Source organism: Trachymyrmex cornetzi, unplaced genomic scaffold (assembly GCF_001594075.2).
Source record: "Trachymyrmex cornetzi isolate Tcor2-1 unplaced genomic scaffold, Tcor1.1 scaffold200, whole genome shotgun sequence".
Lineage (NCBI taxonomy): Eukaryota > Metazoa > Arthropoda > Insecta > Hymenoptera > Formicidae > Trachymyrmex > Trachymyrmex cornetzi.
This window is the reverse complement of record NW_017296637.1, coordinates 152,270-174,849: the sequence shown is the minus strand read 5'-3', so window position 1 is coordinate 174,849 and position 22,580 is coordinate 152,270. Positions and strand designations below refer to the sequence as shown.

Below are 22,580 nucleotides of genomic sequence, written 5' to 3'. Positions count from 1 at the left end.
ATAGCCTACCTTGTATATTGTTATTGCTACGTTACAACTACTATACGTAATGCCACACGACTTTCCATTTTTACTTCGACATTTCTATATTTATCTTCATCTCTTCATATGAAAGATATTGTAATAAAATATCACGAAGTCAAATTTGTCGGATTCTTTTCTACCAGAAGAAAAAATCTCAAACTACGATACTTAGCTTTCATAATTTCAAATTTTTTTGTTTTAAAACGTCATGTTTTTGAAAGGTAAGAATATTTATTATATCGTTCTATTCTAAAAACTTAACTTTAATTTTTAATTAAATAAATTTGAGTTATGCACACATATAGTATTGTTTAATTTGTGTTTGGGATAGGGATAGGGATACATAAAATAAAACACCGGATTTGTCAAATCTATTTGAAAAATAACTATATATCTTCTTTACATCACTAATTGATTCATCTCATTATTCTATATATGAAAATATTGAGGTACAAAAAAGCTAATAATTACGAAATGTTCTATATTTTATGTCAAAATGTGCTAAAAAAAGTATAACATAAACATAAAGTATACAATATCTCGTAAGCTATTGATTTTTCAATATCTCTATCTAAAAATTTTTATATGCAGAATAATTAGAAGAATTACATTATGTAAAAAAATCATATAATTTCATAAAAGTGATGTTAAAAACTTTATTTTTATAAACCATGAAAAATTGTTAAATTAATTTTACCATTATTTATCCGCTGTTAAACTATATAACTTTTATCTAAAACACTTTTGTATGTTAAGTTCAATTTTGACATATTCCTGTATTTTATTTTAAATGTCTCACTCAGTATACTGCAGTATAGTTTTAAATTAAAAAGGGATACGTTAATTAAAACATTAATTACCACACAATTATCAGAATATGATTATTATGATAGTAATTATTATTTATCTATATTATAATTATCAAATTGCATATTATTTAATCAAATTAATTTTTAATTGAAATACCTTTTCATAATCTGTTTAAGATTATGAAGATTGACAGTGTATAAAAACTTTTAGCTATTAAACCCAATATCTAAAACGTATCACACCTTATACGTTTCGATTCGATATGCAATTATGCAATTATGTCATTCTGCAAGGAACGAATTGCAGAGTTCAGATCAAACTCTCTCGACGTGGCCGTCGAGTATGAGAAACAGGATCGAATATCTGGTAAAGTATTCAATTGCACCTCCGCCCAGCAGAGATTATTACGGTCTGAAGATTATTGAAGACGAGGTACTGATAAATTTAAAGTCATCTTTTTTCAAATAACCTTTTTACACTTCTTAGGTAATTCTGTATTTATGGAAAATTTCTCACGGACCTCATAAAGCACCGATCGTATATCGTGCCAAGCTTAATAAATTAGATCAAGAAAAATCTTTGCAGAATGAAATACGTCGCGGATTTGGTAAATATTTTCGAAATGAATTCTTAATTTTATTAAATTTGTTTCAAAATTGTGCTTCCTGGTTTATTTACTTATTTACTTATATTTCTATATTTTTTATATTATGAGATTACATATGAGATTACATAATATATGTAAAATCATAATTAATACTTTCATTTTTCCATAATAATTAATTATTACGGAAAACTGAAAAAACTTATTAAGCTGTAATTTCTAATATTACAGGTAAATATTTATTAAAACACGTGAAAAATATTGCTGGAGGAAATAGAAATCTTTTAACTTTACCAAATTCAGTAATCGGAAAAATATCAAAATATTTAGAGTTCACAGATATACTTAAATTATCTTCATTATCACATATTGCTTATGAGGTAAAAAAAATTATTAACAAGGTTAATGGTAATATGATTTTCTATTCTCTGTATTCTTTTTCATTTAACAATATAAAGATAAAATAAAAAATTTGCTATTCATTGTCTAGTTGTTTTTATAGATGAGGAGGAGTAAAATAAATAATAAGCCATAAAAAAGAAATTAAAATATATTATTTATAATAATTCTATATTATTTATAACACATTAATTGTATTTTTATCAGGTATTTAATACTGATTTAGTTTGGCAGATACTTTATACGAGAGATAAAAAAGCCAATATTAGTTTAGAAGGAAAAGAAAAGGTTATAATCTATGGTTGGAAGCAATTGTATAAAGATAAAGAAATGCAGGCATCAATTAAAGATCGAACGGTACGAAATAATAATTAAAAATAATTAACAAAAATTAATCTGTGTGTGTTTGATAAAAATATGCAATAAATATATTTTTCAGAATCATCGAATTTCGTCATCGTTTATAAATCATGCAAAAACCAATAAATTATTAATAAAACCTATCAGCGATGCACCAAAATCTACTTCGAACAAAACGTCAACGACAAAGAAACGTTCAGACTCTTCAATGATGGATCTCGTAACAATCCCACTTTCCAAAACAATGTCTGATACTCGATTTCGCACGTATACGAATAAAAATGAGAAGCCGTTTCTGCAAAAGAAAGACATAAAAAATACTAGTTCTACATTCAACATGAATGAGAAAAATGTAAAAAAAAATCTTATTACGTCAAAAATGACAACAAAGCAAGAAATTAAAAGTGTCTCTAAACGTAACAAAATATCTGATAAACAACTAAATCAAACAATAAAATCAAACAATGAAAAATGCTCAAATAAAATCAATAACATCAACATGATACCAACGACATCAACACAAGAAAGTAAATTAAAGTGTAAAACACAAACTGCTTCTAAAACATCCGTTTCAAAAAATATTGTAGGAAATATAAAATCATTCCCAGTTTCAATACAAAATTTGCATAATAAAACTCAATCACAAGCAAAGAGCAAACCTAAGAAGAAAGTAATTGCGACAAAATCCGAAATATTTAACATTGATGAAGAGTTGTCCGAGAACCCTTTTATAGTCAAATATGACAAAGTCGATCTGGCTGATCTAATCGAAGCAAGTTTGAAAGAAATTCGAAGTCCGCGAAGCATATTTGATTACGATTTCAGTTGTGTAGAACAGTCGAATAGTACAAAAGACATTTTAGGTATTAGAAATGAAATTCAGAATATTGATAAATCGAAACAATTAAAACTTACCAAAAGTAATGTCAACACAAATAATTTTTCTCACAAAATAATTCGGGGTGATGGAATTCTGGAGAAGCTTTCGGAGAAATCTGAAATGTTTAACGAAGCATCCAATGAGTCTCTCGATAAAAAATTTTTATTAAAAGAAGACAATAAACCTATACTTTCTGAGAAGTATATGAAAGCCCGGAAAGAACTTCAAAAATCTTTAGAATGGAATCGAAGTGATCCAGTATCTTCTCAAGATCAATGGGATCCAGATATAAATTTTCAAAATAAGTCCTGTATAAGTCCCAGGAAGGTTGTTAATAATAATGAGAAATCCCCTATTCCTAAAAGACCATTGAAAACTTCTTTTCTAAAAGCATACCCTTCGAACGGTTTAGAGAAAGGAATGAAATTCTAAAGATATTCGAAAAGATTAAATAAAATTTACAAATATCACCAAAGATATTAAAAAAGGTAAATAAAAGAAGTAATTAGCAAAAATTTTAGAAATTAGGAAATTTTTGCGTTATACATATACTAAAATAATGTAAACAATTTTAGAATAAATGCTGAAAATAAATATAAATTTTGCAGACATGCATATATAGCATAATTTCTCTCTCTAAACTATTACAAAGCATAAGACAAACAGATCACGATTATTCTCTATTCTCTATTCTATATAATAATTCTATATAACACTTGTTTTTACATAGAATTTTTACAGAATTTAGAACAAATAAAATTATTATTTTCTAAAATAATAATTATATATAATGTACTTTTTGTAATGTTTTGTAATATTTTTAACGTAATAATACACTTACAATACATATTAATGTATTTTTAATGTAAAGTTAATTTTTCTACGCTTTTGTTTTAAATTGCCAAATTTTTTACTTGAATACATAAAAATAAATATGGAGACCGGGATCAGTAGATTATAGGAGTAAGTAGAATAATCGAGGATGCGTTATAAACAAATTGCGCGAGACACGCATAAACGTGTCTGAAACTCTAAACACACAGCGGCGATTGCCGCTGTCTATGGTAGTAAGATCTTGAAGCGGACGCGTCTGTAATAGAAATTACGTTACAATTAAAAAAAATCGTACACGTAAGTAACTATTTTTATTCTTAATGTTTTTGTTCTACAATCGTATATAATTGTCTCAGATATTTGATTTCTATTTAGATAGTAAGTGTAATTCTTACTTAATAAAATCCAATAACAGATTTTTTTATCTGTTTTGTTATATCGTATAATGTTATATTTTTAAAAAATGAACGGATGGGGCTAGTAGACCAATCACAACACGGGGCTATATGACTAATTTAGTGACGATTCTGATAGTACCTATTTTTAAACTTCTTGGAATGAAATCTTATTATAAAAAAGTGAAAATACAGTCAGTTTTGAAAAAGAGTGAAAATGTTTCACTTCTTGAAAAAGAATGGCAATATTTTATTCCTCTAAAAAGATTTACCTCAGTAGTAAATGTTTATAATCAGTTTTCGCTTATTATTAAAATATTATTAGATAGTCAAATATTTGTAGTAACTGGTGTAGAATTCATTTTTTCGATAAGTCTCTTAATTTTGTTTGTAAAAATTTGAAACTGAAAAATGAGTCTACTAACCCCGGTCTCCCTACATAAAATAAAAGGGATTATTAATTTGTTATTAAAAGATTTTAAAATGCGGTAATGAAATTTATTTATCTTTATTTAGTACTTTTTAAGTTCATCATTTCTTTGCAGACATCGTAGGTGGACATATGTATATGTATAAAATAAAATAGAGCGTATTAATTTGCATTTGATGATATGTGTTTAGGTACAAGCTTTCCCTAAAAATTATTTACATTGCATGATGTGTGTGATAACAAGGCGTCGGAATGCGCAAATTGTCGATTACATATGCTGACATTCGCTATTTGAAAAAAAAAAATTAATACTTCTACCTAATAATAAAGATAAAACACATATTCTTTATGTGTTTGTAAGCACTTACAAAATGCATAATTTTCAAAAATTGTTAATTTAGTTCAAAATTACGCATGTAACGCTTGAAATTGTCTATGCGTTTGCCAGGAAAGAAGCAATATAAAGTAATGTCTATCTATGACCCGTGTTTTTATAATTAGCCATTAATTTTAGACTTAAAAGCAGTAAATTTATAACTATAAGCAATTTATAACTATAAGCAAAATTTATAACTATAAACTTTAACCTTACTATTAAAATTAATTCTTGATGCATCAAAACTGTTAATTATATTTTGTAATAACACAAAATAGTAAAAAAAGATCTTCCGCGCAAAATGTGATAGAAGAGTTATACTGGTTATACTTAACGAAACCTTATTTATGTAAAATTTTGTTTAAAAATAAATTTTGATGTATTAAAAATTATTTGTGTAAGTATATATCGAATTATGTGCTTTCTATCATTAATAATATTTCTTCTTTTCATTTCTCCTCAATATAATAAATTACACTCAACAAATGACACTTCAATAGAACTGTCAATAATGCAATTCCATTTTCAAATGCAGTTCCTTATTGTCATTTCTATTCTTAACTTTATCATCGCTATGTAAATATTAATAATTTGTTTAAAAATTTCAAAATATTTGAAATCCCAATTTCCAAATTTTAATTTTTTTTAATCTCTGTTAACGTTATAGGATCAATTCCTCAATCCTCGTTTCAGCGATTTTGGAAAAATCTTTCGTAATCTTTTAATAGTTTTCAGAAACGTAAGATTTAATATACCTTTCACAATTTAAGGCGCAAATCTGTGCAGTGTTTGCATTTTAGGAATTGACGTGTCCAGCGTCGAATACCGCGAAAGATTCAACAAATGTCGACTTATATCAACGTTATTAACAAGATTGTTTTCATAATTGACTTCATCGCTTTCTCGGCGTTCGAAGACAATTCTATTTCGTCGGAAATATTTCCAAGAAGAAACATTGCAAAATGTTTCTTTAAAGCAATTTTCAAAATCAATCTTAACTGTTCATTCAAACTAAACTACCGCCATGGCTCGGTCTCATCGAACATTCGATCTATGTTATCTCGCAGCATCTTCTCTTGTTCTGAAAAAAACAAAATGAGATAAATTCTCCATTATTAAAAATCTTTGCCCTTATTTTAAATTTTAAATCTTTCTAGTCAGAAAAACTCGAATATATAAAATAAATATGAATAATCACCTTTAGTTAAATTCGCTATAATACATTGTTTCCGGAGGAACTCCGTGCATAAAGCTCGTGACAGGCCGAAAGCATGCATGTTGCAAGTAAAAGTCCTGAAAATATCGCTAAAATAAAAATATATCTAAAATATTTAAATATAGATTAAATATTAATATTTACCCTAATTGTCCAAAGACAATGTTTGCTTGAAACTTTCTGTCTTCAGCGGCGATACTTTCCTGATCTAAGGATTTCGGTCGAGGTGGTACCGGTCTTGACGCTCGCTCACATTGTACTGCGTCAAAGAAAGCAGCTGTCCAAAATCTCATAGATGTCCATATTGGTTGAACGCGTAAATGTGTGTATAAATATTCACGGTAAGGCTCTAATCCAGGAACTTCCACTAAAATTACATGATAGAATAAATATGCAATCTCAAAGACGCAGCGCATTAAATAATAAAGATGATAAACATGATTTACAAATTAATAAAAAGTACATAGTAATTATCTAATAGTATAGAATCATATGTATATACTTTAGAAATTTATTATATTCAGTTTACGTATCTTAAATATTTACTTAATATATAACATAACAATGTTATAACACCATATTAGTTTTTAATGTTTGATATTATAATTCTTTTTCCTTTTAAAACATTTCTATAATATTCTAAAATTATCGTAAGATTTAAAAATTAGCAATTTTTAGCCTTAGTTTTTCATTACCTTCATGATAGAAAGTGAAGCACATGTTCATGAGACTTTTAGCGGGGGCAAAATCATCCGCTTCATGGCATTCAAACAGCGCGACTGCGAAATGCTGCGCCAAAGAATAAAATGAAGCTTCTGTGACACACGCACGTGCTCTTCTCGCGTTCACTACCCTGGAGAACCATATTCTTCCCGATTCTGTCTGTAAATTTAATATTGCATTAAATCATAAGTGTCAAAACAAACACATGTATCTTTCTACTGATTTTAGTACTTTTCATATCATTATATTTTCAGATTATTGATTGATATCATTAATATTATTAATATTTTACATATTATTAATTAAAAAGTTATAAAATGATGCTATTAAAATGTTTTATAACATTTGATAAATACCAAAACCATCTGCCCAAAATTAGCCTTTTGTTCTTGATCGATAGTATTAGGCGCGTCGAATAGTAAAGGTACAAAAGCTTTCATGAAGTCTGCGGCAGCTTCCTCCGACTGACTATCAGCTGATAAGCTCGAAGCCCAGGACTGAACAGATCCCGATGAACCTAAACAATAATAAGTTTATATTGCAGTAGTTACAAATGTTGTAATTTATGTTTGTTTATGGTATTATTATAAACATTCTTAATTTATAAATAGTTAAAATAATTTCTCAAATAAATATTAAATAAATATAAGAATTCTAATCGGTACCTGATCTTTGCCATATTCTGCGACCATCCATGTTAGAATCCAAACTAGTGCTGGGTCCGTATCCATCTTGATCACTCGTAGAATCACTACTGCAAGGCATGTCTAAAATAAAAAATTACCTTGTGACAAATATATATTTAAGTGTAATCTTTAACACGATTGTAATTAATGTGTCAAGCAATGGTGCGTCACGGGCGACACCTAAACTTGCAATAAAATCTAATCTAAATGATTTATTGGACAAAAATAAACGACAAAGAGATAAAAGTTGACTAAACTATACAACTAAAGTGTCCGTCACTCTTACATAATTATATTCCGCCAGTTTCAAATTAATATTCGGCAAAATATGAAGAAAAAAATCATATAGAGAGATAAATCCGGAATAAAATTAAAAAGCGTCTCTATGATATATATATACTAAAATTATATTTGAATCAAAATAATATCCTCTTTCATACATATTAAAATTAATATAAATATAATCAATAATTATTAATTTTATGCACTAATGTAATATGAACTTTATGCAAATAAATATTTTATGCTAGAATTACTTGCCTAGAGCTACTATTCATATCCCATCAACGAGATGTAAAATTATCACAATCACTTGACTTGTTAATGTTAAAAAACTTTTCAAAGTAAAATGATCCAAAGTACAGCGAGGTACACTCTCGAATGATCATTGTTATAATATATGATACTGAAAGTTACATATTTACATCCGCGATATTACTTAACTGTCTACACCTACACATCCTTGCGACGTATCGCTTAATGTTGCGGAAATAACTGAAGCATCCAGTAGACGATAAGTGTGACTATTTATCGCAACTGTTACTGTACATAACGGAATATTTTCCGCCCACGTAGAACGATTCTTCATTTGAACTATGAATGCAATCGGGGTGCAATAGGCAATTCGTGTGAAAGTATGCACACATATACACAGGTAACAACATCTTTACCAAAGGGATGCAATGTCTGGCAAGAAACTACAAGTATGACGACGCGACGTGTTCGAATATACAAGTGCCGAATTGTATTTTATATATAACACGTCCAAAAAAATGATCACGAATAACAAAGTTAAAACACGCTAATATTTAATTGCATCTTCTCCAAAACAAAATTTATTCTAAGTTTATTTTCATAAAAAATACGTATGTAACAAAACAATATGTGTTTTCATTTAATGACTTTTTATTTAAACTTTATAATTTACATAATCCACAATTAAATTCTGTATATATTATTGTACTGCAGTTTAATTTCGAAGAAAAATAAAGATGCAATAATTTAGGTTATGCTAATCATAGGTTTCTTTTTTTGGATATGTTATATATGTATAAACCAATTTATCTCTCATTTTTAAATATTGTTTTTATTATTATTAAGATGCATATATTTAAGGTGCATTTATTTACATTCTCAATATTCATCATTTATCGTAAAAAAAATCATACAATATATAAATAAGCCCGGAATAAAATTAGAAAGTATGTATATAATATACACTAAAATTATATTCGAATTATAATATTTTTTACAAAAGAGAGTAAATGCTATGAAATTGGATGAAAAGATGTTTTTGTTTTTCATTTATACATTGCATAATTTAAATAGCACAAAGAAACTAAAACAAATTAGATCTTCTAATCTATTTAAATATCTTGATGCATCATGAAACGTTTAATTATGAAAATCAATATCTCCAAGTCAAACCATATAAGGTTTCATTGCAATCGACCCACTAATATTCGAACACCGGGTTACGCGAACATATCGATTGCACTAATATTCGCTAATCACATCTAGCTGAGGAAGAGGGGTCAGAAATTCGGGCGTGTGGTAAGATTACAATAGCTTCTAAATATCGAGACTTTGTTTAGATAATATATAATCTGAATGTTGATAATTAATTTTACACTAGCTATACGTGCACATTAATACTTGAACAAAAATATTAAATCGTAATTGAATATAACGTTGTTAATATTTTAAACTGTTATTGAAGATGTAATAATCTTTTATGAAATTTTCAAAAAATATTTTATATATTATTACAAAACTGTACTATTTGCGTTGATCTATTATATTCTTAAAAATATGGATGTAATTTTTATATTGATGAGAATTATATAATTCTTACTAATATGGAAATTACATTCATATTTTTAAGAGTGTATTTTTTCTTATGTATCAAAAACTTATAAATACTGTACAATACCATTACTTTTTAGAAGAGTATGTATTAAGTAATATGTACCAATTGATATTTCTCACGTGCACGTATTTAAATACGTAAAAGTCTTGATATTTTTGAAGCTGAAGCATCCCTACGTGTAATACACTGAGGGGACACGCGGGTGAAATCACAGGGGCAGTCCACACTGACTGACTGTTACATTTACCTAAACGGAAAACAACCGTCTGATAGCGGGTCGGCGCCCTCGCTTCGTGAAAGAAAGAAGAACACAGTATATTATTTCCAGCCGAGTCTCGGTAACTGCATGATCACAATAATCGCGAGCGAGAGAAAGATAGTAATCGTCGTCGAAGACGAAGAGAGTTATTGACTTCGACTTGGTCGACGTCTGTCGCGGATAATTGGAGGTGAGAGCTAATCACCTGCTTTGTAATTCAATTTCTCGTAAGGATCAGGCCCGGTCGCTTTGATGTCCTGCTCCTGAATGGGCTCTATACTTTCCTGGCTGTCGCGATCAGGACTGATATCGTCCTGTTCAATTCGGTTCTCCTGTTTCTTACTTGAGACTGATCTGGATGATGCTATCTCTTCGTAAGTCATCCCAGGTGGATATTTTCGTGTTCTGGAAAGATTGGCGCTTCCCTGCCGTTCCAATTTGTGTCGCGCTATTGCCTCATAATCCTCGTAGGATAATCCCGCGCCAAATCTACAAATGAAATATTGCGTGTCGCAGTATAAATATTCATGAGTAGTGAATATTACAATATTATCTTTCTCTAACAAGTGTAAATCCGTGTTATAGTGCGTACGACACGTTAATAGCTTATAAGAACTGCACATACAATTAAAATTTACATTACAAGAACATTATATGATTTTATGTATGTATGTCATGTATAGACTAGCAAATACCTAATATTAATTCGGCAAATTGTATATAGCAAATGAAATTATAGCTGTATAATAACAAATATGAAGAAAATATAATAAATTTAAAATGTGGTATTACTTCAAATCTTATTTATATTTTAGACATATATATATATATATATATATATATATATAATTGTTCTAAATATTATTTATAAAAGATACCAAAAATATATTTATAATATTGGGTTAGAACAGATAAGTGCGTATATATGTAAAAATTATTTACGCATATTTTAATATTTTTTAGTATAGAAATTGATTTCAATTCTACAAATAAAGGATTGTTAGTTTGGATATTTGAAAACATTGAATTACTCATCTTGTTGAATAACATTCAACAGTCAAGTTTACAGTTTCAACACTGCCAAGTTTACAGTTTACAGTTTCTACGCTCTTAACGTACATGACCTAATTGTTATAAGGCATTTAGGATAACAAAACGTTTACTTACCTCGGAAGCCTGAGTTTCCGCCGTCCTAATTGTTCTTCTGACTTGATAGGCTGCAGTGCAGGTGCTTGCAGCGATGATGATGGCGTAGAAGGGGTTGTAGTCAGTTCGCTTTCTTCTAAGCTATTGCTAAGAGCAGATCCTATTCTGTTCCCTAGGCCCTGAAGATATTCCCCGCTTCCTCCTAGAGCGGTTCGCACAGATCTAAGAGCACCTCTGGTGCGTCCAATTAACGACGCCCCTCCATTGGATGGTAAAGCAGTTGTAACGTCTACCATATCCTGGAATAAGTACATCATATGTAAATCGCAATAACTCTGTATTTTCAAGAGTCATAATTTAGTAGTGCTGTCGGCACCTCTCGTGCCTAAACAATAAATTATTTGTACAATCATCTCATAATGAATCAATTAATACCTGATAATAACAGTATTTAAAATTTTAAAAGATACAAATGCAAAAAAAATAAAATTTAAAAATTATAATATTGCATTCAATAGATAATTGCATGCAACAGATGAAGATTGCTATGCTGTGAGTATTTGAAAACACAAATATTTATCATATGTTTGCAATTTTAATTAAAGCAACGAGTGTTTAATGCCGCAAATAGAATAAGTCCAAGATAATATTATAGAATTGATTACTAAATTAATGTATAGCTTTTAAAGATTCAATTTTTGCTTTTTTGATTTATGTGCAAAGTATGAATAGCACTCTTGCTCTTGTAAAAGTGAAAAATTAAAAAATATAATATGACAATTAGTTTAATATATAAAGTTAGATATTGTATTTTTACGAATTTTCCTAATTTATATTTACAAAATAACTTGTGCACTTTTAAGTCATAAATAAGTAAAAAGCAGTAAAACTTTTTAATTTTAAAATGCCTAAGATCTTCCGTAAACTGAAAATAAAAATTAATAAAAATAAAATAATAAAAATAAAAGTTATGCTACTATAGGCTTTTTCGAAGTATATAAATAATATCATGTTTTCTTATTAATAACAATAAATTTCGAGTGAAACAATAACAAGGAGAAATTAGTAATTATCTTATTCGACAGACCTTGTTTGAATGCCGATCATGAAAATTTCTAATTCGCTAAAGTAGTTTGCACCGGATTCCTATTACACATTCCGACGTTTCAGCAAAGTAATTTGCGAAACTCGCGACCTACCTCGTCGGTTAGTTGTAGGCTCAATATAGTCCTTGCGAATAAGGCTCTGAAAGTAATCTCAGATAAGAAACGTAAGCTTCATTTCCGATGTATATAGGCCACTACCGACCACCTACTCATCTATGTACACGTGTACGTTATGCGTAAAACGATAACGGTGAATCGTAGTAAAAAGGGAGTTGAAAAAAGATATGTCGGCTGGAAGTGATAAAATTTCGAGGTCACTTAAATTGTTTGAACTCGTGCCATTTTATTCAAAATAAAATAAAATGAAAAATACTCAAAGTACAAAAACAATTACGTATGCAAAAAGAATAAATAATATTTACATTGCGTAAAATTTATTATCACAAATAGCTGATTAATGATGTGAAATCTTGTGTACTATCTCATATGAAAAAACTTAATGTTATTAATTTCTTGTTCTTTACGTACATAAATACATTACTGATTATTTTACAAATATTTTTATGCCAACTCTGTTACTGTAAAAAATTAAAATGTCGTTTTTATTAAATTATATATAATTTGGAAAGTCATAAACTTCTATTAATCCGTAAATTTTCACGAAAAATCGCCTACTAGTGCGTGTTTAGAAATAATATGTGAATAAGAGAGAGAGGGGGGGGGAGAGAGAGAATATATACCTTGGCGAAAATAAAAATCGTAGCGTAAATCTAACATAAGGAGAGAGTAACAGAAGCGTAAATCAAACTTCTAGGAGAAGCGAACATTGAAACAAAACATAAAGAGGCTTTTCCGTTTCTTTTATGTTTTGTTGTTCCAATTTTCGCCTCCTAAAAGCTTCATTTACGCTTCTATTACTCTTCCCGTACATTTGACTTACGCTCCAATTTTTATTTTTACCAGAGTAAAAGTTTATCAATTAATTTATCAGCAACGTATATACACACATATACACACACACACACACACACACACAAACACACACAATCACAATAAATATAATGTGTTTTGCTCATTCATTTAATCACACATTACATTAATTACATGCGACCTTTTGCATTCATGCTTTATACTTACACTAAAGAGAAAAATGCGCGACATATCACTAGGAAAGGGCATTCCGTTTATATCGTGCTCTACTTTTTTGCTGACAAAGAATCTTTAAAACGATTTATTTATTCCGAGAGCTTCCGGAAAACGGTATCGTGAATATATAAATATACACATTATAAACACAGGATAACTTATATTCTCGATGTTACCATAAAATACATCTTCCTTCAATATCTGTCGATAAATAAAGGAATGGCATAAAACAAGTTGAACTAATAAAATTAAATCGTGAAAATCAGATACTGGATAGTCGTCTATTATTGACTGAATATGTTAAACTGTGAACAGGCTTATATAATCTTACGTTATGGTAACCGCAAATGATATAAAATCAACGCGGATATCCTTTATGGCTATTCTTAACTACTGCATACAAATTTTTGGTAAAATGCGGTTCGTTATATATTCCAACTGTTTGCGTTCGTAAGAATTTTACCGCTATATAATTACATAATTTTAACATTATACATATAACAATAAATAATAATCATTTAAAGTAATAATGCTCTTCAAAATATACAAGTTTCGCTTAATAAAAATTTAATTTACATCTTAACTACACAATTGATATAGTTCAATAATTTTGACAAACAAAAAATTTAGTATATAAATAGATGTAAAGGTCTTTCATTTTTACTCATTATTATTAAAATTTTCTGTTACAAAATTTTCGTGTTAACTTTAAAACATTATTAATACTACATGTTATTATTATAACAATTAATAAGAAAATTTATAAAACATTTAATATAGAAATAATTGTAGTAAAGAATGCGCAATAAATAATCATCGGTATTTATCGTACAAAACTGCAAATAAAACTCTTTTCATAGTGTCTAAAGATAGATCATTGATTGCGTCCACATGTCTACAGCAAGTTCGACGCCGCGAGAATTTCCGATTAATGTGGGCGATGCTAGGCCAAAACATATATAATATCCATTACGAATTCTGTATCAATATATCTCAATATTCGAAATATAGTCATGTAAACGTCTTAATCTTGAAAGGAAATCATAAATCGATATTCGAAAAATTCAACATTTTAATAAAAAAATTATTAACGTAAATGTATTTCAAAAAACTATAACATAAAATATTTCAAAATTTATTTAAAATTTATTGTAAATCAAATATTTTCCTTCTCTTTCTTAGAACATATTTATTCTTTCTAAGAATAAATATCTCCAGAAATAAAATAATAAAATAAGTAATAGAAAATAAAGGAAAAATACTATTTAAAGAACTAGAACTAAAAAATAATTTTATTAGTTTACATCCTTACAGTTTATTAAGACGTATGCACGAAGAATAATATACTGGCAATGATCGAATATATTCTTGATAGTATTAGAATGAGACTAGATGCATATTAATACATACTAGGAGATATAAAATTTTATATCAGTAACATAAAGTTATACGTGTGATAAAATACTATAAGGAACAATGATCGGCACATAAACAGCGGCAAACAAATATCAATGAAAAATTATTATAACAAAGCAGATCATGCGGGAGTGAACGATATCGAACGGCATATGGACGACAGTATTTCACAATGTAACACAACTGCAATGCAGCGTTATCTATATTATGCAGTTCTGCGCTATGCGGGAGACATGCGGAGACATTTTTAAATATTAAAATCCCAAAAGAAAAAGAGACAGTAAAAGGAAAAAGAAGTTCCTCAGCGCATTTGTAAATACAACGACAAAAATATAGACAATAAGCGCAAGTGCAACAAAGACGATATTTGTCACTCGGCAGCAAAGAGAAACGAGTGCGCCGGGTCAATGTAGCTAAACATAACTGCAAACAGAATGGATAACGATTTCGTCGTTGTTCGGAGAACAGTAAATTATTAATGCAAAATATGATCCAATATATTCCACATGCGAAAAATTAATATCGCAAAAATATTAAACGAGAAACACGAGTAACGTTTAAACATGTTGCGATAGTAAATTTGCGTGTCGAATTAGCTATATTCGTCAAAACGCAAGCTAAAATCTGCATTGGTTTGAAATATTTTAAACTCCATTAATTCGTATACACATTAACTTTCTCGGCTTTTAAAAAATATTTTTCAACATTTTGCATGTTAATTTGTATGCTTGCATTATACTATACAAGTATAAAAATGTGAGAAAATTGACTTGCTAGAAAATTCATACATCGGTATCAAATTAAATTTACAAATGCTTAAATATTTATTAATTGTTCGCTAATTATAATAACAAACAATTTAATCACAATTTTGACTTATCACACCATATACTGTTATAGTATTATAGCTTACAGCAATTAATCGCGTGCTGGAAAAATTAAAAAATTAGAAAACACAAACTAAAAACAATGTAACAGAAATGTTTTTGGTAAATAGACTTTCATGTGTTGTTTACTCTGTTAGTGAAATACAATTTAAAGTATACACGATTTGCACATTAAATGTATGCGTATATATCAAATATATCGTAAAATAAGAATCATCAATGTAATCGAATCAATTGTTATATCAATTATAAAAGATTTGTTAATGAAATCGTTATTTAATTATTGTAAAGATATTAGTTATCCAATAAAAAAGTTAGTTAGATGTATGTAAAATACCTCACTCATATAAGATAATAAATAACAGTTACGTAAGCTTAGCTAAATTTCTATTTAAAATTCGTAGTTAAAAAATATCGATATCTTATTATTACATCAATCATTTCTATACAATAAAATCATGCAAAAATCGGAAGCTTGAAATATATTTACATATTAAAAAAAATGTTATTAAAAATAAAATCTTAAGTAATCGAATTTAATATTCAGTATAAAGAAATTGTGATAACTACAGTTCAAAAATTTATAAATATTTTTTAATTGAAAGTATATAATATATTTAAAATATATATTAATAAATAATATTTTAAATAATATAGTAAATAATTAAAAAATTGAAAGTAATAATATATTAAATGAAAAACACTAAAAATAGACAATTTGCAAATGATACAATGAGCACAGCTGTCAAAACAAACGACGCTATCGTTCTATAAATTACGTTTTATTGATCAAAGTAAAAAGTATTCCATGGTAGATTCTAAACTTATAGATATCTATTTAAAAAATTATTGTAAAGAACAATATAAATGGATAAAAAATAAAACAAGTCAATACATATCTTAGAGCTTATTACGAGATAATAATTTGAGTTTTGATATATTCTTCCAATTAAATACCGTAGAGGAATGAAGTTCGGGATCACAGACAATCACTGTCACCTTCGTCGAATGTTTGTACAAACACGTGCAACACTGCTCTTGACATACTACTATGGACTTGCACTATCGCGAGCTTTGCAGCTACCTCGGGGCCCATTGGCACGTAACGTTGCATTACCCCTCCAGACGTACGATCGAATTAATAAAGGCGCATGCGTTTATCGCGATCAATACAATGTCTCGATTTACCGGCACATTCATTAATTTCAGTTGTGAAGAAATCCGCCACCGTACACCTACTGGCAGTCGATACAATGCCAGCTAACAATAAACTATTCGATAAAAATATTTCAATATATTATATGTTTAGTTGGATAAACATAAAAAATGTGAGTTAATAAGATATCTACACTTTAATCAAAGATTTGTATTGTGAATAAAATAATAAGTAAATTTTTTTTATTTAACTATAAAAATTGGTAGCGCCGAATATGCAAAATAATTAAGCAATACAAATTTGATTAAAACGATTTTTGAATTATGATACACTCAATCGTGTCAATTGTAAGTAATGGGGCGAAATGACCGATATGCAATGATTCAGTAAATGTGTAATAAAAGTGTCTCTCGTCAAAATCCATATTATAAATAAATTTTTGGCGTTATGAAATTATGAACATCCGCTCGATAGCGCTATTTAGTACATACAAATCTACTGAATCATGCACGCCTTTGATCCATCACTTACAATTAGTGGCATAATTGAGTACCTTTTATCATGACTCATATGCTAAAATCAAGATTTTTTATTTATACTTACATAATTTGAAATAATAAATCAATAAACAGAATAATTATGCGAGCAAAGTTTCAAATTAGACAAAAATTCGAATTATATACACAAATATGACAAAAGTGTCCAATTAATTCTTTTTACAAGAATTGCTGTGTTCAAATTATATCTTTTTATTGCAAGAAAAGTTACAATTTACAAGTGCAGTTAATAATTTTTCTAGAATATATAGTAAATAGGTATAATTAGAAAGTTATGTATTCATATGGACGTGCATACTACAGCAGCTTTAGCAGGTAGAACTATCTTCTTCACATCAACTAAATTCCTATAAATGCAAAAGAACAGACATGAATTATTACTAATTAATTTATATAAAATTTATATAGAAATATTTTTTATATAGAACTAATTAATTTATATTAAATATATTTCCTATTGACATTATATATATAAAATAATATATTTTCCATAATAATTTCTTTAAAAAATCTATAGACAATTTCTTGCCAAAATATTATTTAAACAAATTTTTTTTTATAGCAATAGTAGTTCTATCTAGACAATTTCTATACAAACAACAAATTAAAAAACAAAAATTATTTATTTTTGTCATTAATTAACTATTAATATTTCAGAAAATGCGTAAACTGTACCCATGTATCACTTTAGAACCCATACTGGAGACTTTGACCTTTAATTTCGAAGGAAGTTCTTCTTGTGACAAATCGACAACTTGTTGTTCATCATCACTGAAATTAATCAGAAGCAACACGACGCGGATACCATTGTTTCGGATTATACCTAGAACAGTGTCATTATTTGTCGTAATTGATTTATAACTTCCTTCAGTGAGGGCCGATTCTGTTCGGTGCATGTAGGCTAAAGTCTTGTAAATCTTGTAGTGCGATTTGATTTCCATCTGTTTCGTCTGATTCAACTTCTTATAGTTCTGATTTACCGGAAGCCACGTCGAATTTGCTGTACTAAAACCTGTAACGATAAATAATTAAGATTTTAGGAAAATATGTTATTTGTTTTTACTAAATACACTATGGTGGACACAAATTTGTCTTTACCTGCATTTTTCGTCGCGTCCCATTGGAATGGCGTGCGTTCAGGATTACGGGACACATTCTTATAATGCCCTTTATCCGCAATATGCGCTTGAAGGTCCTGCGTGTCTTCCCAAGATATATCTCTCTTGTCCACCGTGCCAATTTCATCACCGTTATATGTCACCACCAAGCCTGGCAAGACCATAGACAACATGATCATTTGATCCGTTCTATCAGGATAACGAGAGGCAACTCGGGGATTATCGTGATTTCCCATCTGAAAAAAGATTTATATTATGTTGTTGCCTATAGAAAAAATGAGGGAATTCTTATTTTTATGGAATGGAAGATAAATCTGCTCTTATAGATTCATCAATAATTTTAAGATTTTTTAGAATTTCTTATATTACATAGATCCTTTAATTTATAAAGGAATAAAATTAATAACTTGCAATTTGGATCTTTTCTGTTCGGGTTTTAAACTAATAAAGCCAGTCGACTATATACATTTAGATAAAAATTTCTCGTAACCTTTTGACAGTATTCCTGTTTCTTTCTTATTCATAATAAAAAACGTCTTTAAAATATTTGTCTAAATACTAATTTAAATACTATAGTTCTTTAAAATATAATGCAACGCACACATTGTAGTATATTCAGTTTTAGAAATAGGACAAGATTCACACATTGCCATTATATCATAATAATTTACAACAGCATCTCGCAACGTTTTGTAACAAAACAATAAAAATATTAAATATATATGTAATATTAAATTAATTTATGATGCCTCCATTAAGGTAATGATAATTTCATTCATATAACTACGTACCGCCCAATTAGCGATTTTACCTCTTGGCATCGAATTCATCCACAGATCTATTTGTTGTTTATATTCTTGCGCAGACAATGTTGCGTTCACATTAATTGCAATAAACTCGAAATTAAATGAAAGTAAGTAATCGTAATGTGATTGCATAATGTGCTTAGGATCGGTGTACGCCTCCATCACCATCAACTAAATCAGAAAGAAAACATTTTATAATATGTATAAATAAGAATGAAAAACGATAAATGATTTTAATAAAAAAAAAAAGAAACAGAATATCGTATATCATTCACCTTCTGATCCTGATTACGTTTTGAAGCATATAAATCCACGAATTTTTGCAACTCTCCAAACAATTCGATTAAATCCGTGGTATAAATATGCTTCAAATACTTATGCTCTCGCGACGTTGCACCGTCTACACCACTTCTAGGTTCGTCTCGCAATTCTGAGTCTTCATAAATAAATGGAGCGGAATCGACGCAGAATCCGTTTACACCCAAATCCAACAAAAATTTCAAAACTTTCTGTAATTAAACAAAAATGTTTTTGAAATTTGTGATAATAATTCTGCTATGATTTTTTTTGTTAATCTTTGTATACATATTTTTCTAATTAAAATCTACACGAATTTACATTTTGACTTTAGTTTGTAGATATAAACTTATTTTTACATTTATACATTTTTTATACAATATATGTCATAAATATTAATTAAAATAGCTCAAATAATAAATTAAAAAATTAAAGGTATACTATGTACTAAAACATTAAGACCAATAAATTTTTATAATAATGAATTATATAACTTATTGAGCTAATTTACTCCATTATACTTCCATATTATAAAATAAAAAAAAACAGTGATCACAAGCAGCAGTTAAAAGATTTATGTTAAGTTTTATATTAAATTAATAATTTGAATAAGAAATGTTTTTTTACACAAATTAATTAGCGTTCCAATTATTGCGCTTTAATTCCCATTAGCCCTCGTTTATATATACTTTAATATTTAACAATTTCGGAAGTCTTAAAGTTTTTTTATTTAGCTTAATAAAATATTAATATATTTATTAATAATTAAATTATTAATATATGCATTAATATTTATCATTATAGTTTATTAAAATTGTAAATCATAATTTAATACTTTTATCAGTAAAATAAATAGAATTAAAAGTGTTTTGAGTTATAGGAGTATCTTTCAGAAAGAGTACAATGTATAGTAACAATCAATCAATCAAGTCGTTGCCCCATTACTGGGGATCCTCTCCTGCATGACCGACTCCATGTCAAATGAGAAAATTCACTTGGAATAATTATAATGGTATCCCATTACCTTCCGCATCGCAAACATAGTAACATAAAAATAATTTAAACTAATTTACACTTACTAACATCTCCATTCTTACTGTAGGATTACGGATATTTAAATCGGGTTGTCTATACTCAAATTGATGGAAATACCATTGTTTTTGTGATTCTTCATAAGTCCACGCAGATCCACCAAATACACTAATCGAATTATTAGGCGGCGTTTTATCGTCATTATTTCTGCCGTCTGCCCATATATAATAATTCTTATACTTTTTATGACCTCGGAGAGCCTTTTGGAACCATATATGCTTATCAGATGTATGGCTCGGCACAAGATCGAGAATTACCTGTAAAAATAATATAAAATGATTCCAAAGTAGCAATAAAAAGTAAAACATAATAAAAAACGTTTTTATAAAATCAAATAAACAGAGATAAAAAACCTTATTGACATTTTATATTTAAATGTAATTATAACACAAAAAATTTATATTTATAAATGTGCAAGATATTAGTTATCTCACTTTTAGACCGAGCTTTCTAGCTTCCGATAGAAGAGCTTTAAGATCTTCCAATGAACCAAAAATCGGATCGATGTCAACAAAATCGGATATATCGTATCCAAAATCAACCATGGGACTTGTATATATAGACGACAACCAAATCACATTGATGCCAGTTTCCGCGATATAATTCAACTTTGAAGTTATCCCTGACAATACAAAAAACGCAGATTTAAGTGTCGTTGTATTGTTATGCTCGAATAGCTTTCAATTTTCAGATAACAAACATTTTCGGCTTAATTGTATAAAATTGTACAATATTAATTAATTCAATAGAATTTGTAATTGTTATATATCAATTTAATAATTCGTTATTCTTTATTAAACAAGACATAACAGCAAGTTACACAATTAGCATATGCTTACCCTTTAAGTCGCCTATTCCATCGGCATCTGAGTCACAGAAACTTCTCGGATAAATCTGGTAGACAACGGTATTGTTCCACCATAGCTTATTATGAATCTTAGCAAAAGAACCACTTGCAAGGAGCAAAAAAGCATACAAGCACATCACCGACAACATGATGCAGTTTATGCTTGTCGATCTCAAAATTGTTTATATATAACAGTGCTCGGCACGAATGCACTTCTTGGCTGATTTTTGACTTGACTCCGCCTTCCACTACTCTCCTCATCTCATCGTCTCGCGCGCAGTCGAAATGACGCTTGACGCTTAGGAGTGTATAGCACTTATACATATACATGAAGTCCACCCGTTTCGGGCGCTTACAATGTAAACTTCATTCCATCTTTTTTTTCTCTCATTACATATGTAAGATAGAATGAATAGAATGAAGCAACGTGTAAGTGCTCAATTTTATACGCGTTATTTCATTCTATCTTAGTTATATAATGCTGCCTCAACGTTGCATTCAAAAAGAAATAAATAAAAAATATTAAGTCCATTATCACAGTAATTACCTAACTGGAATTTTCCATAATAATTTCCATGACAAAAAGCTGGTATTTCTTTGAACAATTGAAAAATTAATGAGTCAGACATATGGTTCGTTACATAACCGAGAATCATCCAAACATCACGCATATCTAAAGTCAGAACATAAGACGTCGTATGTTCAAATGTTAGGCATACATATACTGACTGATCATTTATAAGTATGATACATTAAAGTAACTCAGAAGGAGTGGAAAATGAAACGTAACAAAATAAACTCTATGATCATTATGGATTTTCGTGTATGGATTTTCGTGATAAACAATTAATATCTCTCTAA

At 28.6% G+C, this 22,580-nt stretch overlaps 2 protein-coding genes across 2 annotated transcripts; one reads left to right on the top strand and one right to left on the bottom strand.

The window, feature by feature from the left end:
• The first annotated feature begins 1,106 nt into the window (after window positions 1–1,106).
• Window positions 1,107–3,509, top strand: LOC108759650 (uncharacterized). Its single transcript, XM_018505180.1, has 6 exons — window positions 1,107–1,266; window positions 1,321–1,441; window positions 1,670–1,818; window positions 2,045–2,194; window positions 2,277–2,724; window positions 2,785–3,509. Exons 1-6 carry the CDS (start codon window positions 1,177–1,179, stop codon window positions 3,507–3,509), a joined length of 1,683 nt encoding a protein of 560 aa, XP_018360682.1. The 5' UTR covers window positions 1,107–1,176.
• A 2,317-nt stretch (window positions 3,510–5,826) lies between these two features.
• Window positions 5,827–21,868, bottom strand: LOC108759672 (maltase 2). The gene is made up of 16 exons (XM_018505220.1): window positions 21,712–21,868; window positions 21,307–21,494; window positions 20,860–21,129; window positions 19,759–19,992; window positions 19,469–19,654; window positions 18,658–18,913; window positions 18,235–18,571; window positions 17,858–17,906; window positions 11,313–11,590; window positions 10,351–10,634; window positions 7,717–7,818; window positions 7,408–7,568; window positions 7,024–7,210; window positions 6,473–6,695; window positions 6,311–6,405; window positions 5,827–6,193 (listed from the first exon to the last, which is right to left on the bottom strand). The coding sequence occupies exons 1-16, from the start codon at window positions 21,866–21,868 to the stop codon at window positions 6,129–6,131; spliced, it is 3,072 nt and encodes a 1,023-aa protein (XP_018360722.1). The 3' UTR covers window positions 5,827–6,128.
• Between the last annotated feature and the right edge of the window lie 712 nt (window positions 21,869–22,580).

Excerpts from the sequence above, each read along its gene's own strand:
- LOC108759650 (XM_018505180.1), top strand. The coding sequence starts at position 1,177 with ATGAGAAACAGGATCGAATATCTGGTAAAGTATTCAATTGCACCTCCG. Across the intron at positions 1,819-2,044 it reads TATCACATATTGCTTATGAG|GTATTTAATACTGATTTAGT; the intron begins GTAAAAAAAATT and ends TATTTTTATCAG. Across the intron at positions 2,195-2,276 it reads CATCAATTAAAGATCGAACG|AATCATCGAATTTCGTCATC; the intron begins GTACGAAATAAT and ends TATATTTTTCAG.
- LOC108759672 (XM_018505220.1), bottom strand. The coding sequence starts at position 21,868 with ATGTTGTCGGTGATGTGCTTGTATGCTTTTTTGCTCCTTGCAAGTGGT. Across the intron at positions 21,130-21,306 it reads CTAGAAAGCTCGGTCTAAAA|GTAATTCTCGATCTTGTGCC; the intron begins GTGAGATAACTA and ends TTATTTTTACAG. Across the intron at positions 19,655-19,758 it reads AACGTAATCAGGATCAGAAG|TTGATGGTGATGGAGGCGTA; the intron begins GTGAATGATATA and ends TTTCTGATTTAG.